Source organism: Macrosteles quadrilineatus, unplaced genomic scaffold (assembly GCF_028750875.1).
Source record: "Macrosteles quadrilineatus isolate MER2022 unplaced genomic scaffold, UCM_ALF_1.0 Scaffold_2__2_contigs__length_208266976, whole genome shotgun sequence".
Taxonomy (NCBI): domain Eukaryota; kingdom Metazoa; phylum Arthropoda; class Insecta; order Hemiptera; family Cicadellidae; genus Macrosteles; species Macrosteles quadrilineatus.
Genome location: NW_026542595.1, coordinates 191,457,989 through 191,469,611, shown reverse-complemented (window position 1 = coordinate 191,469,611; position 11,623 = coordinate 191,457,989). Strand labels below are relative to the sequence as shown.

Below are 11,623 nucleotides of genomic sequence, written 5' to 3'. Positions count from 1 at the left end.
TCATATTTTACTCTTGGCATTGGTAACACATTTCATAATATTGAACATGGAGGACAGATGTGAGGAAGTTGTTGGGCGTTGGCAGTCCTCCTCACTCATTGTCATATGTTTGTTATTCTGTAATATTGATTTGATAATTATTAAGATCATCTGGAGGTTGTTGTATTTTTGTATTTACAAATAATTCAGATGTAACATTTTATTCCTAGAATAAAAGTTTTTAATACACTATAAAACTTCATTATTTGACATGGTGGCAGCGGTTTAGTTTGTTTAAAATGCCAAGAAACAATAGATTATCCACCAAAGGAAACAGTAAATCAAATCAATCATCAGAAACACTAAATGTTCTAGAACCAAGACTGCAGCAAAATAGGACTACATCAGTAATGTTTCAACCTCCTGAACCTTTTGATTCCAAATATCCAGAGTTATGGGAAAAGTGGTTTAAGCGATTTGAAAGGTATAGAATTGCATCAGGACTGGACAATGAACCTCAAGTAAAACAAGTAAGCTGCTTGATTTACTGTATGGGGCCTGATTCTGAGGATATCTTATCGACAGCACACCTCTCAGAAGATGACAAAGCCTCGTATGAAGCTGTAACAGAAGCCTTTGATAACATATTTACTGGCCAAAGAAATGTCATATACGAACGAGCAAAGTTTAATTCGAGATCACAACAACCAGGTGAATTATTTGATATATTTCTGGCAGACATAAGCTCAATGGCCGAACACTGTTCATTCAAGAACCTTAAGGCAGAACTAATACGTGATAGAATTGTAGTGGGTATAACTGACAAACGTTTATCGGCCCAATTACAAGAAGATTCGAATCTTACATTGGAAAAAGCAGTTCAAAAATGCAAACAAAAAGAGTCCATCAGCAAACAAGCAGCTGAACTAGAAATGATATGCCAAGGAAAACTTGCAGAAGTTGACCGAATCAAATCAGACCAAAAACAAAGTGAAAGATTTAACAAAACCCAAGATTTAAATACAGCTAGGAAAGAATGTTGTTGGAACTGTGGAGGTCCAAGTCATCCCAGGAACTTATGCCCTGCTAAAGATTTAACATGCCATTACTGTAAAAAAATCGGTCACTTTGCCAAACATTGTAGAAGCAGATTATTAGAGACTAAAACAACGGGCAATACAAAAGGACTTAACGAAATCAGACATTTTGACAAGCCTGACAACACTGAAGCTTCAGTAGCATATTTAGGACCTGTGAATGCTTCTTGCTATGACTCCAGTTCTTGGTATGTAGAAATTTTTATCAATAACCAGTTAGTTAAAGCGAAACTTGATTCAGGTGCAGAAGTTACAGCCATTCCTTTAAATGTAATTAATGCAAAACTTATAAAATCTGACCGTATACATAGGAATGCTGATCAGAGGGAACTAGATGTAAAAGGTATGTTTATAGCAGACATAGCATACGATGGGAAAATGGTAAAAGAAAAGGTTTATGTTGTTGCAGGAACCTTTACTTGGAATTCCTGCGATTAAATCTTTAAATCTCATAACCCTCAGAAAACCTGATAATGCAGGACTTAACTCAATTACCTTAGACTCTGTATTAACTAGCCATCCTGAGCTTTTCATTGGTCTGGGTAGCATTCCAGGAGAATATAAGATTGAATTGAACGAAAACGCTCAACCGTACTCAGTTCGTGCTCCAAGAAACATATCAATTCCTTTACGTTCTAAAGTGGAGACAGAATTGAACAGAATGTTGGACTTAGGAGTAATAGAAAAAGTGGAGTCTCCAACTGACTGGTGTGCACCAATAGTACCAGTACTCAAGCCCAATGGTAGTCTACGTTTGTGTGTTGATTACACTGAACTTAATAGGAATGTTAAACGCCCAAAGATAATACTACCAGATGTAGAAGAAACACTAGGACAAATTGGACGCTCTAAAATATTTTCAAAACTAGATGCCCAGTCAGGGTTTTGGCAGATTAAAATATCACCTGACACAGCTAAACTAACTTCTTTTATTACTCCATTCGGAAGATTTTATTTCAAGAGATTACCCTTTGGCATTACAAGCGCTCCAGAGTTCTTCACTACACAGATGTTTAAACTTTTGAATGGTATCGATGGGGTATTATGTCACATGGATGACATACTTATACATGGCCGAACGCAAGAAGGACACGATTACCGGCTCACTCAAGTATTAGATCGCTTGAAAAAAGCAAAGGTTGTACTGAACAAAGAAAAATGTTCTATTTCTCAAAAATCTGTGAAGTTTCTTGGAAACCTGATTGACTGTGATGGTATCAAGATCGATCCCGATCGCATACGAGCACTCGAGGAACTTCCCCCTCCTAAAGATATTGCGGGAGTTCGACGTTTAAATGGTATGTTGAATCAACTGAACAAGTTCATTCCAAACTTAGCTGATAAAACTGAATCATTCCGTGAGCTTACTAGAAAGAATAGACAATTTTGTTGGACAAGCCAACATCAAGAAGCCCTCTCAGACACTATACAGGCCGTCAAGGAATCTATATCTTTAACTAAGTACGATGTAAATGCTGAAGCTATTGTTATAGCCGATTCATCAGCATATGGATTGGGTGCGATGTTACTTCAGGTTGAAGATAAATCTCCCAAAGTAGTGATGTTTGCTTCAAGGACCTTACAGGATTGTGAAAGACGATATGCCCAGATAGAAAAGGAGGCTCTTGCATGTGCATGGGCCGCAGAAAAGTTTTCTAAGTTTTTAGTTGGAAAGAAATTTAGAATCCTTACAGACCACAAACCATTAGTTTCGCTCCTTGGAAGCAAAGACCTAGACACAATACCAGCTAGGATTCAGAGATTCAAAATGCGATTGATGAAATTTGACTACTCCATCGAACACATTCCGGGAAAAGAAATGTTTACAGCAGACACATTAAGCCGAGCGCCGATCCCAGATTCTACAGATGAGTTCACAAAAGAGGTAGAGGCACACATTAAGGTAATATCTTTAAACTTTCCAGCAACACAGTCAAGATTGGAACAAATAAAGAATGCCCAGATCCTGTGTGAAGAATGTCAGATGTTGGTGAAATACACAGAAAATGGATGGCCTGAATATAAGAAGGATGTGCCAGAGAGAATGAGAAAGTGGTATACGTTTAAAGACGACCTATCTCTAATAGAAGACTTGATTTGTTATAAAGAAAGAATTATCATCCCATTTGAACTTAGAAAGGATATCATGAGTAAACTGCACGATGGTCATTTCGGGTCAACACGCACAGTCCTCCGAGCGAAACAATCTGTGTTTTGGCCAGGAATTACAACAGAGATCCATAACCTGATTGAAAATTGTGACACTTGTGCTAAACACCAAAATCAAAGGTCAGAAAAAATGATTCAATCAGACACTCCTGACTATCCATGGCAAAGAATAGCCATTGATTACTTTGACTTTGTGAAAGGCAAGTACTTGGCTGTTGTGGACTATTATTCACGATACTTGGAAATGATAAATTCTTAATTCTTCTTGGGCTTCTAAATAATAACTACACAAAGTAGATTTAAAAGATTTATTTTGATAATAAAATCAACAGACTACAGAGCACAAAGCTACATTTTGGAGATGACACGGAAGTAGTAGTGAACAAGAAGAAGTCACATGAGCTTAGCTTAGAGTAGTTTTACATAGACCTACAGAGTAGTCTTACATAGGCCTACAATGGTAAATATAATATATAGCCTATGTATATAACATCTCCCCCCTAAAAATAAGGATTGAGAGTTCATGAAAACAAAATTGAACACACAATATTTACAAAACAAAATTAGTCTTCAAACCTTATTGGTTTTTTAATTACTCTTCCAAACCTTGTTCGGGATTGAGATGGGTTAGGGGTTGCGACAGGAGTCAAGCTAGTTTGGTTAGGTGTTGAGGCAGGAGTTAACCTAGGTGGAACAATAGGCCTATCAGTTTCATCATACAACTGAGTCATTGGATCTTCACTTGAGACTAAAGGGAATTTGTTAAAGGATTTTCTCAAAAATACCCTATTTCTTCTTAGTTCATTACCATTACTAGACTTAACTATATAGGATCTTGGTGTCTGGTGTTTTCTTATAATTAATCCTGGTTCCCAAACCTTTCCTGATTTTACCATAACATTATCACCTTTTTGAAAGGGAGGTAGCTTATGTGATCCTCTGTCATAATAAGCTCTTACAACTTTTTTGTGACTTTCTAACTTTGATTTAATCTCTTTACTGTTTACACGAATAGGTTTTAACACAGAACTAGCAGTTGGTAACGTCGTTTTGACTACCCGACCTAACATTATTTGTGCAGGTGACAGTTTTGTATCTTTTAAGGGAGTATTCCTGTACAACATTAGAGCTACGTTAATGTCTTTCTTAGAGTCATTACATTTCCTCAACATATTCTTAGCTACTGAGACAAATTTTTCAGCAAGGCCATTTGACTGAGAGTGCAAAGGACTTATAGTAACCAGTTTAAAATTCCATTCATCCGCAAATTCTCTAAACACGACACTTCCAAAAGGCATGTTATCAGATACTAAAACATCTGGTGAGCCAAATCTAGCAAAAATTGGTTTAAGTACATCTATTACATTTTTTGCTGTTTTACCATTTAACAAGCACAATTCAAACCATCTACTGTATGAGTCTGCAACAACCAAATAATCATTATTACCAAATTGTAAGATATCAGCACTTATTCTTTCCCATGGCCTTGATGGAACAGGATGACTTAACATAGGTTCCTTAACATTACTTCTCCTAAACTTTTCACAAGTTTGACACTTTAGAACAAAATCCTCTATATCTGTAGACATATTAGGCCAGTACAACACTTGTCTGGCAAAAATTTTACACTTTTCTACACCTAGGTGGCTTTCATGGATTTTCTTCAACATACTCAATCTAAGTTTAGTTGGCACTATTACTTTGTCATTAAGAAACAATAAACCACCTTCATAGTTAATATCATGTTTAAGATTGAAATAAAACTGTACATTTTTAGGACACACATTTTTGAACTTGGGCCAACCCAATAAGTGATATTTTTTTAACATAGTCATAGTTTCATCTTCATCAATGGCTTTAATAAATTCTTGTTTCCTTTGTTCAGACATAGCCACATATTTACTAATAGTATGTACAACAAAAGAAAATTCTGGATCATCAGTAACAGGGTCTTTCAAATAAGACCGAGACAATGTATCGGCCATAAACATCAATTTACCAGGTACATACACGAGTTTAAACTGATACTTCAAAAGTCTTAACAATAAACGTTGTAACCTAGCTGACACTTTACAAAGATCTTTTTCAACTATAGAAACTAATGGTTTGTGATCAGTCTGTACGGTAACTAGCCTACCATACGTTAACTGATGAAAACGTTCAAAGCCAAAGACAATAGCAAGTAACTCTTTCTCGATTTGAGCATAACGGGTCTCTGTATCGGTCAATGATCTTGATGCAAAGCCTATAGGGTGACCATTTTGAAGCAAGCATGCTCCGAGGCCATCTTTTGATGCGTCAACCTGAAGGGTTACTGGTTTAGAACTATTAAAAATAGCTAATGCTGGGGCAGAGACTAACTTACTCTTTAACTCACAAAATGATTTCTCATGTTCTGGGTACCATTGCCAATCAGTATCATTTTTAGTTAAGTTGCGCAAAGGTGCTGACAAAGTCGATAGGTTAGGAATATACTGTGACAAATACTTAGTCATACCTAAAAATCTTAACAATTCTTTCTTGTTTTGGGGTCTTTCCATTTCGACAATAGCTCTCACATGTTCTGGATTAGGCCTAATGCCATCACTTGAGACTAATTGACCTAAGAACTTAACCTCAGGGACTTTGTACTGGAACTTAGACAGATTAAACTTAACATTTTTTTCCCTAGCTCGGTCAAGTACTTTTTTCAAGATCATGTCATGTTCATTTTCATCTTTAGCAAAAATAATAAGATCATCAAAATATATTTCACATCCTGAAATATCCCCAAATATTTCTTTACAATGCTTTTGAAAGATCTCTGGTGCTGAGCACAGGCCATAAGGCAAAACATTAAAATAATACCTACCAAAAGGAGTATGGAAGGTAGTTAACAATGCACTACTTTCACTTAGCCTAAGATGCCAAAATCCTTCTTTCATGTCTAACACTGAAAAAACTTTTTTACCATGTAGCTTACTTAAAATTTCATCAGATTTGGGAATCAGATAGTGCTCTCTTTTGATATTTTTGTTCATTTCCCTAGGGTCAAGACATAGACGCAAATTACCATTAGGCTTTTCAACAATCACAAGATTTTGAACCCATTCAGTTGGTTCTGAAACTTTAGAGACTATACCCTGCTTATCTAGCCTATCCAAAGTGCTTTTTAACTTTTCATTTAAACTTAAAGGTATGCGCCTAGGTGGAAAGATTCTCGGTTCAGCATTTGGCTTGAGTTTGATTTCAACTTTGCCTGGAAATTTTCCTAGACCTTCAAATACATCATGGTACTGATTTACAATTTTATCTTTAGGATTTACAAAAATACTATTTACATTTACAACAGGCTTACAACTAATAGGCACTCTTTCAATTAACTTCAGTTTTACACAGGTTTCAAGTCCTAGTAAAGGAACAGAATTGACATCAACTACTACAAATTCAACATTACTGACATTGTTCGCATTACGAGAGGAACAGTTAAGTAGTACTTTACCAATAGGTTTAACTTGAGAGTTTTGACCAAACCCTACCAATACAGTTGGTGTACTCAGCAATTTAGGCTTAAAGAGCAAACTATTAAAAGTTTTCAAAGGTAGCACATTAGCTTCCGAGCCTGAATCTAATTTAAAAGTAACCTCATCATTTTCACTTAAAACAATAGTTTCATACCAAGCCCTATTATTTAACTTGTTAGGCTTTGTTAGACCTTTTACACAATTAACATTCAAACTGTTATTCTCACTATTATCAGGTGACTTATTTTCTAGAGAGTTAACAGAGAGATCATCAGATTCACTGAAAAAGTCTAGGCCTATTGCATTTTCATCCTCAACAAGTTGATCCGCAGTCGCAGTGTCTGTTTCAACTTCATAAACTTTCTTCTTCGGTTTACCGTTAGCCTTGTTACTAAATTTAAGTCTATCTTTATTAGGGCAGCACTTAGCAAAATGATGTTTGTCCTTGCACAAAGCACAGTTCTTGTTATAGGCTGGACAGTTCCGAGCTCTATGGGTGTTTGCACACTTCTTACATAAAAAGAATTCATTGTGTTGCTTTGAGCCTACCTTAGAAGGTAACCTAGAAGTATTGTTACTAGACATAGGCCTACCTGTAACTTTGATAGACTCCACTGTATTTTGAAGTTCTCTAACCTGGTTTTGACTTGTTTCACAAGTTCGGCAGAACTCAACGGCTTTCTTGAGAGTGAGGCTTGTATCTCGCAGCAGACGTTCCTGCATCACTTTATCGCGAATCCCTAGCACCAGTCTGTCTCGAATCATATCTTCTTCGTCTTTAAATTCACAGTTGGATGCTGCTTTCTTCAGTTCTGTCACGTAAGAATCAACCGACTGACCTTCCTTCTGTCCCAATGAGTGAAACTTAAACCGTTCAAAAATTATGTTTTTTAGTGGCTGACAGTACTTATCAAATTCTCCTATAACTTCTTCGAGTTTGGGAGTTGACTCACTAAACGAGAAGGTATTATACACTTCTAGAGCCGCATCACCTATAGTGGTCAGCAATATAGCTATTTTTCGTCTCTCGGGCATCTTGTCGGATCCCAGGGCTTCCAAGTAGAGCATAAAACGTTGCTTAAATCTTTTCCAATTTTCAGATACGTTGCCACTAAGGTCCAATGCTTGTGGAGCTTGAAACGTTGCCATCGTGGTTTGAGGTTAACCTAATATTCACTAAGAAAATTCACTTGTTACTAAACACTTCACTGTTCAAACTAAATAGTTAACTTCTGACACCATCTTAATTCTTCTTGGGCTTCTAAATAATAACTACACAAAGTAGATTTAAAAGATTTATTTTGATAATAAAATCAACAGACTACAGAGCACAAAGCTACATTTTGGAGATGACACGGAAGTAGTAGTGAACAAGAAGAAGTCACATGAGCTTAGCTTAGAGTAGTTTTACATAGACCTACAGAGTAGTCTTACATAGGCCTACAATGGTAAATATAATATATAGCCTATGTATATAACAAAATGTGTCCACTATGACTGTAGATGAACTAATCAAGAAAATGAAAGCCTGTTTTGCTCGACATGGGATCCCTGAAATCGTCATTTCTGATTCTGGCTCGCAGTTTACAATGAAATGAAATGAAATGAAATACGTTTATTTATCCCAATATATACAGAAAGATACAGATAAATAAACAGAGAGCAAGATAACTATAGTAGTACAACTATGATTGTTAATGAATCTGCCATACTTATGGGATAGGCCTACATGGGCAGGTGCCTGTGCGTAGGCCTGGTTGTTATCAGTCTGCGAAATTAAGGGCAAAAACTGAATATGAGAGATTTTTTTTTCTTAATTATTTAAAATAAAAACTGAAATGTGGTTGAGAATGTCGGCGACGACAACCAAAGCCAGTTCAATAAAAAAAGACATTTGGAGGGTGGAGGGGGGGGTCAAAGGGTCAAGGATTTTTAGTCAGAGTCAAGTATGGTTTGGTCTAATCAAAGTCTCGGCCTCTTCTTTGGTAATGGAGTGCAGTAAAACAAGAATATGACTCTTGAATTTCTGTAATGAGGGTAAACTAAAAACGTGTTGAATATCATATTTTTGAATTAAATTTCGACAGAGGATCTGAGAAACATAAAAGCAGTTGGTAGTTAGAACTGATTTATGTAGCTGAGGAACAGATATTCTAACATTGTGGGAGTATCTTGTGAAGTGCTGATGTGTGACTGCTGTAAGAATCGTGTTTGAGTTTTTGAATGTGTGATTAAGAAGGAACTGGATGAAAAGATGTCTGACCAGTAGTATTCCCGTCTCACGGAATAGAGCATCAGTGGAGTACCTTTTATTTTTTCTAAAAGCAGCTTTCACAATTGATCTTTGAATTACATTCAAGGGTTCCAAGGTGGTGTGATAGCATGCTCCCCAGCAAATAATTCCAAAAGAAATCAAAGATTGCACATAAGCGAAATAAGCTCGCTTTACGTCATCCTCATCTAAAATTTCACTCAATTGGTTAAAAGCATAGATATATTTACGAATCTTTTTCTTCAAGAAATCTACATGCTCTGTCCATTTCATTCGGTAGTCAAAATAAACACCCAAATATTTATAATAATCTACTCTTTCAATGTACTCACAATTACAAGATAAGCTGTTATGGTTGCCGCAACAATGAATCTTCAAATTGTCTAGATTATAATCAGTGCTGATACTGAGAGATATGGGAAGGAATTTAGTCTTGGTTACATTAAGTGAGAGCACATTTTGATCTAACCATTTCTTTAGAATTGTGAGATCACCAAGAGCTTTGGACCTAACATCCTCCCATGAACAACCTTTTATTAAAACTAAAGTGTCGTCAGCAAATAAAAACAGTTCACCATTTAGGTTGAGTTTAGAAATGTTGTTTATATAAATTAGAAAAAGTATAGGCCCCAGAGTACTTCCCTGAATAACCCCATACTCAATTGAATTTGCATCACTATTCACACCACAGATGGAAACCACTTGATGTCTGTCAGATAAATAGTTTTTGAACCAGGCGAGAGCAGTGCCTCTGACACCGATCTGTTCCAATTTTGTTAGCAATAAATTTCTGTCAATTGAGTCGAATGCTTTTTTTAGATCTAAAAACATTAACATAGATCGATTGTTATTTATCATTGAATTATTTATAGATTTACAAACTTCAAATAGTGCATCAGAGATGTTTTTATCTTTTCTGAACCCAAATTGTGAATTAGATAGTATATTGTTACTTTGAAGGTACTCCACTAGCTGCTCTTTAACAATACGCTCCAAAACCTTGGAAAATACGCTTAACAATGAGATTGGCCTGAAGTTGTTTTTATCTTTTGGGTCACCTGATTTGAATAAAGGAATAACTTTTGCTGTCTTAAATTGAGCCGGGAATATGCCAGTCAGTAGAGATAAATTGATTATGTGTAGCAGAGGAATGTAAATTAAGAGTGCATTTTGTTTGAGTAAATCAGCCGAGACCTCGTCCAGACCGGGAGCTGAGCCACCACGTAGCCCAGAGATATGACGTAGTACGTCTTGTGAAGAAACAGTTTTCAATGTAAAAGTAGAGTCCAGTCTGTAGTCAGAGTCAACAACCACCGGGGTCCCGCCCGCATCTATCTGATTTGCTAAATTTTCTCCAACAGAAGCAAAGAAGTTGTTAAAATCATTTGCAATCACATGTTTTGTAGCTTGCGTATGATCAGACGTGTTAGGAATGAACTTTTCAATTGAGAGAAAAGTTGAACAAGCTCAGAATGGAGAGCATTTGCAGCCGATTTTGGGTTTAAAACTATTTGTTGTAGTCCCTTACACCATCAGGCAAACGGTGAAGCTGAAAGAGCAGTCCAAACGCTTAAAAAGATGCTTACAAAGAACAAAGACCCCACTCTTGCACTATTGGAGTACAGGTCAACACCAGGTCCATCAGGGTACAGCCCTTCGGAATTGTTGATGGGAAGAATATTAAGAACCCGATTACCGTCGTTGACAAAAGATCTTAAGCCTAAAATGGTAGATCACAAGAGATTTAGAGAATTGGACAAACTATATAGAACAACTCAAGCAGATTACTTCAATAAACGGCATGGAGTGAGAGATGAAAAGCAATTCACTATTGGATGCAACGTGTATATTCCTGATAGGAGAGAAGATGGGAAGATAGTTAATAAGGTAGCTCCAAGATCATACAGAGTTAAGACAAATGAAGGCATGTTACGTCGCAACGGGGTAATGCTAAGACAACTACAACCCAAAACATCTGATGACCCTGGAACTGAGCCTAATTGTTTTTCCTCATTTGGTAGACAAATAAATCCACCAAGAAGAACATGTCTTTAAAAAGAGGAAGAGAAGATGTCATATGTTTGTTATTCTGTAATATTGATTTGATAATTATTAAGATCATCTGGAGGTTGTTGTATTTTTGTATTTACAAATAATTCAGATGTAACATTTTATTCCTAGAATAAAAGTTTTTAATACACTATAAAACTTCATTATTTGACACTCATCACGGCTGACCTCTATGGATAAACATTAGGCCTACTGTAGGCATAGATATAGATTTTTCATTCATATTGATTCGGTTTTGAATTCTGTATATGTTTTATTTTCAATATTTTAATAAATTTAGGTTCATAAACCTGATGTCATCCACGGCCGCCTTTAACTACAGGCCGCGGCCATCGAACTGGCAACGTCGCAAGTGGTGCTGTGTCACGTGACTGTGTTGTTTACATTTTGTTTGGATTGGAAGCAGCCGACGCCGACATCCGACACGCACTTTCAATCAGTTTTAATACACTTTGCACTTGCAGAATGCAGAGTGCAGACCTGACAAGTAAGTTAAGTACTGTTGTGTAATGTGTAATCAAGTAGTCTGTTGT

The 11,623-nt window shown here is 36.4% G+C and overlaps 1 protein-coding gene across 1 annotated transcript; it reads right to left on the bottom strand.

Annotated features, from left to right (window-relative positions):
* Positions 1–6,615: 6,615 nt before the first annotated feature.
* On the bottom strand, positions 6,616–7,897 carry LOC128985236 (uncharacterized). Its single transcript, XM_054404626.1, has 2 exons — positions 7,385–7,897; positions 6,616–6,633 (listed from the first exon to the last, which is right to left on the bottom strand). Exons 1-2 carry the CDS (start codon positions 7,895–7,897, stop codon positions 6,616–6,618), a joined length of 531 nt encoding a protein of 176 aa, XP_054260601.1.
* Between the last annotated feature and the right edge of the window lie 3,726 nt (positions 7,898–11,623).

Bases quoted from the DNA above. Each gene is read 5' to 3' on its own strand.
- LOC128985236 (XM_054404626.1), bottom strand. From the start codon at position 7,897: ATGGCAACGTTTCAAGCTCCACAAGCATTGGACCTTAGTGGCAACGTA.